General features: G+C 49.1%; 2 protein-coding genes across 2 annotated transcripts; both read left to right on the forward strand.

The window, feature by feature from the left end:
- Positions 1-279: 279 nt before the first annotated feature.
- DEU56DRAFT_920579 (uncharacterized protein) lies at positions 280-1,653 on the forward strand (the record flags this gene model as incomplete). Its single annotated transcript, XM_041358494.1, has 3 exons — positions 280-393; positions 444-1,248; positions 1,307-1,653. The coding sequence occupies 3 exons, from the start codon at positions 280-282 to the stop codon at positions 1,651-1,653; spliced, it is 1,266 nt and encodes a 421-aa protein (XP_041200492.1).
- A 98-nt stretch (positions 1,654-1,751) lies between these two features.
- Positions 1,752-2,622, forward strand: DEU56DRAFT_920580 (uncharacterized protein; the record flags this gene model as incomplete). Its single annotated transcript, XM_041358495.1, has 2 exons — positions 1,752-1,931; positions 2,128-2,622. The coding sequence occupies 2 exons, from the start codon at positions 1,752-1,754 to the stop codon at positions 2,620-2,622; spliced, it is 675 nt and encodes a 224-aa protein (XP_041200493.1).
- Between the last annotated feature and the right edge of the window lie 223 nt (positions 2,623-2,845).

Raw genomic sequence — 2,845 nt, forward strand, 5'->3', positions numbered from 1 at the left:
GAAACACGACCTACTAGGGTGAAACATACCTATCATATTTCTATCCACGACAAATCCACAGTTGCATTTCTATATAGTTTCTTCAAACAAATAGAGGTAACTTGTTTACTCTTTGACCACCCACGAACGACACGTTATCAACCGAGAAGTAACAAAAATCCGTTGACCGTGGACTTGAGGAGCTGGCAACTTTTAGTCTTATGAAAGTGTAGTTGTGATTGTCACTGCATTTTTACACGCTCTATATAAGACCCTCAAGTAACAAGACAACGTGCTCTCATGCAGTTCCGTTATCTCGCTCAGTCGCCGCGCCTTGATGATGATGATCTTGAGCGTATCTCAAGCGCATTGCAGGAGTTCCATGCACACAAGGACGCGATTATTGACGCTGGGGTTCGCCGGGGGAAGGGCAATAAACCATCATCCACTGGCATATACCCAAGCTGGAACTTATGCAGAGCGTTGTTTCCAGTATCCGCACCTCTGGCGTCACAGCACAGTGGTCCGCAGATATCACTGAACATGCTCATATCACCGAAGTCAAAGATCCCGCAAGGTCTAGCAATAACAGAGAATACGATCCTCAGATATGTCGACACCTGGACCGCGCGGAAAAGTGTCGTCGGTTCGAGCTCGCCACGAGCCTTTTAGATCTTGAGCAGAGTCACAGCGCTGAGGTGCCAGAGGATGTAGACCCTGATGGTGATGACCCCAGCATCGATAATGACATTGACGCGCATGATGTTCCCCCCGAACTGTCTACATCACAGCAACCTCGTCCAGTCACGAACTATTTTGTCATGGCTAGGGCTCTCCAGTACAAGACAGAGGGTTCAGTGCCTGTTCCGTTGCGTTCATTTAGCTTTGCACGCACCGCCTTTCATCTTGGGTATCATCCGTCCATCAGGAATATCACCGTCGATGAAGCCGCCATCAAATTTGGCTTACCCGACCTGCGACCGGCCATTGCTGACTTCCTCCAGCGTGAGGCGACTCATGGATATCAGCATGTTCACGCGATAGGTGGCCCAAGGAGATCTGGACCTACAGCTGCCCTTCCTTTCAACACAATCCAAGTCTGGTTTAAAATACGCTTACAAGAGACAGACTTGCACGATGATCAGATCATCAAACCCGCACAGACACTCAATTGCGCTCCACCCAATGGCCTCTGGACCTTGGGTCGTTATGACACAGCTATTGTGGTGACAAACGCAGGTTATTCATGGCCTAGTAGCCGTCTCTCAGGTGAGTTTTCTGTCTTGTGCAGCAACACTTGTCCTTACCTTTGCTACTTGCCCTGCAGGTCACACTGTCGCTCAGATCAGGCTTATCATGCGGCCTATTTATAAGAGTGGCACGCAATGGCCATGGAAAGATCAATTTCTCACCTATGTTCAACGTTTCGACTTACTGAGTGATCGTGATCCCATTATGCAACTGCACCTGCTCAAGCGAGCAAAATGTTCGAATGGAAATCGGATGGGGGATGTCATACCCGTCTCTCAACTGCGGGCGCCTGTCAATCTGATCCCTCGGTTTGGAGCCGCTGCAGATAAGCGCCTCACTGCATATAATAGCATGGAACATGCCGCGGAGTTTTGGTTGAACGAGTTTTGGGAAAAAAGTAAATTCTTCGCCCTTTCAGCATAGTATCTAGTTCGAGATAAGACCATTTTGCGACCATCCTGTATAGTATTGTAGTGCCTGCCAATGTTTCAAGACGTACCTGTTTGTCCGTCCTGCGCACCATGCCACTCCGTCGTCACCATCGAACAATTGACCTGGGGAAGAAGCTGTCATCCTTCATGACAGCTCCCCCAATACACAACACCCAAACGATGGATAAACTCACAAATTCTGAACTTAACCGCTTGATCCTTGAGGAACGTCAACCTACCAACATAAAACGAACTCGGTCACCTCTTGACGTATATCTTCCAATCCTTCACTACTGAAATTCCTGCAGCAGAAGAACTTGTAATTCCTTTGAGCAGGGTTCCGCAAGCTGCAAGGGTCGAGCATCTTGATACTTTGTTGTTGATGGGACTCCCATGATCAACCTGTATGATACTAAAAGCGCCGGTGGAATTGGATGCTTCCATCATCGTATGAACCACAAAAAAGGAGCAGGAAGAAGCCGAGAGCAGCAGGGAGAGTGGGTCTTGGTCGATGAAGCTACAAACACGAAATTCAGCCCATACCCCACCCGCCAGTAACCTTACCGAAAGCGACCTCTCCGAGTCCATGTCGGCTGATGGGGGAAGTCATCACAAGCCATCCAGCGACTCATCAGACCCATCCAACGATGGGAATGAACTGATAGTAGTTGAGGAGGACCTGGATCAATCATCAGCGACAGAGTATATCTTCGGGTCCTTTTTCAACGTCGTCTCTGCTTGTGCTACTCACAAAAAACATGGGCTGCGAAAAACACAATTGTCGCGCAAATGGAGTGCAGCGAACTCATCGCGCCCAGTACCTGGCGATGCGATCAAGCGTAAACCAGATCTGGCCTTATTGGACGATCTGGAGGCCCGATGGGACACCATCAAGGCAGTATGTGAGCTGACCACCCCCGTACACACCTGCTGGTACCCTTGCAAGGACTCTCGACACTAAAGCTTACCTGCTTCTGAAACACCAGCCCTGGAGAAGGTTCGCTCTGATGATCTCGTTGTGCGCTGGTTATCGCGAACTTCGTGTCCACTTATACGACCACTCAGGCGGCGTCGTAAACGCTTGCACTCACATCGATCGACAACCTGACAAGTACTTACAAATCTTATCGAGCATCGTCTTTGGTGATCTCGAGTGTATCGGGTATGACCCCTCAATAAACATC

Source organism: Suillus clintonianus (genome assembly GCF_016758775.1).
Source record: "Suillus clintonianus strain FC179 chromosome Unknown DEU56scaffold_284, whole genome shotgun sequence".
Classification (NCBI taxonomy): Eukaryota; Fungi; Basidiomycota; class Agaricomycetes; order Boletales; family Suillaceae; genus Suillus; species Suillus clintonianus.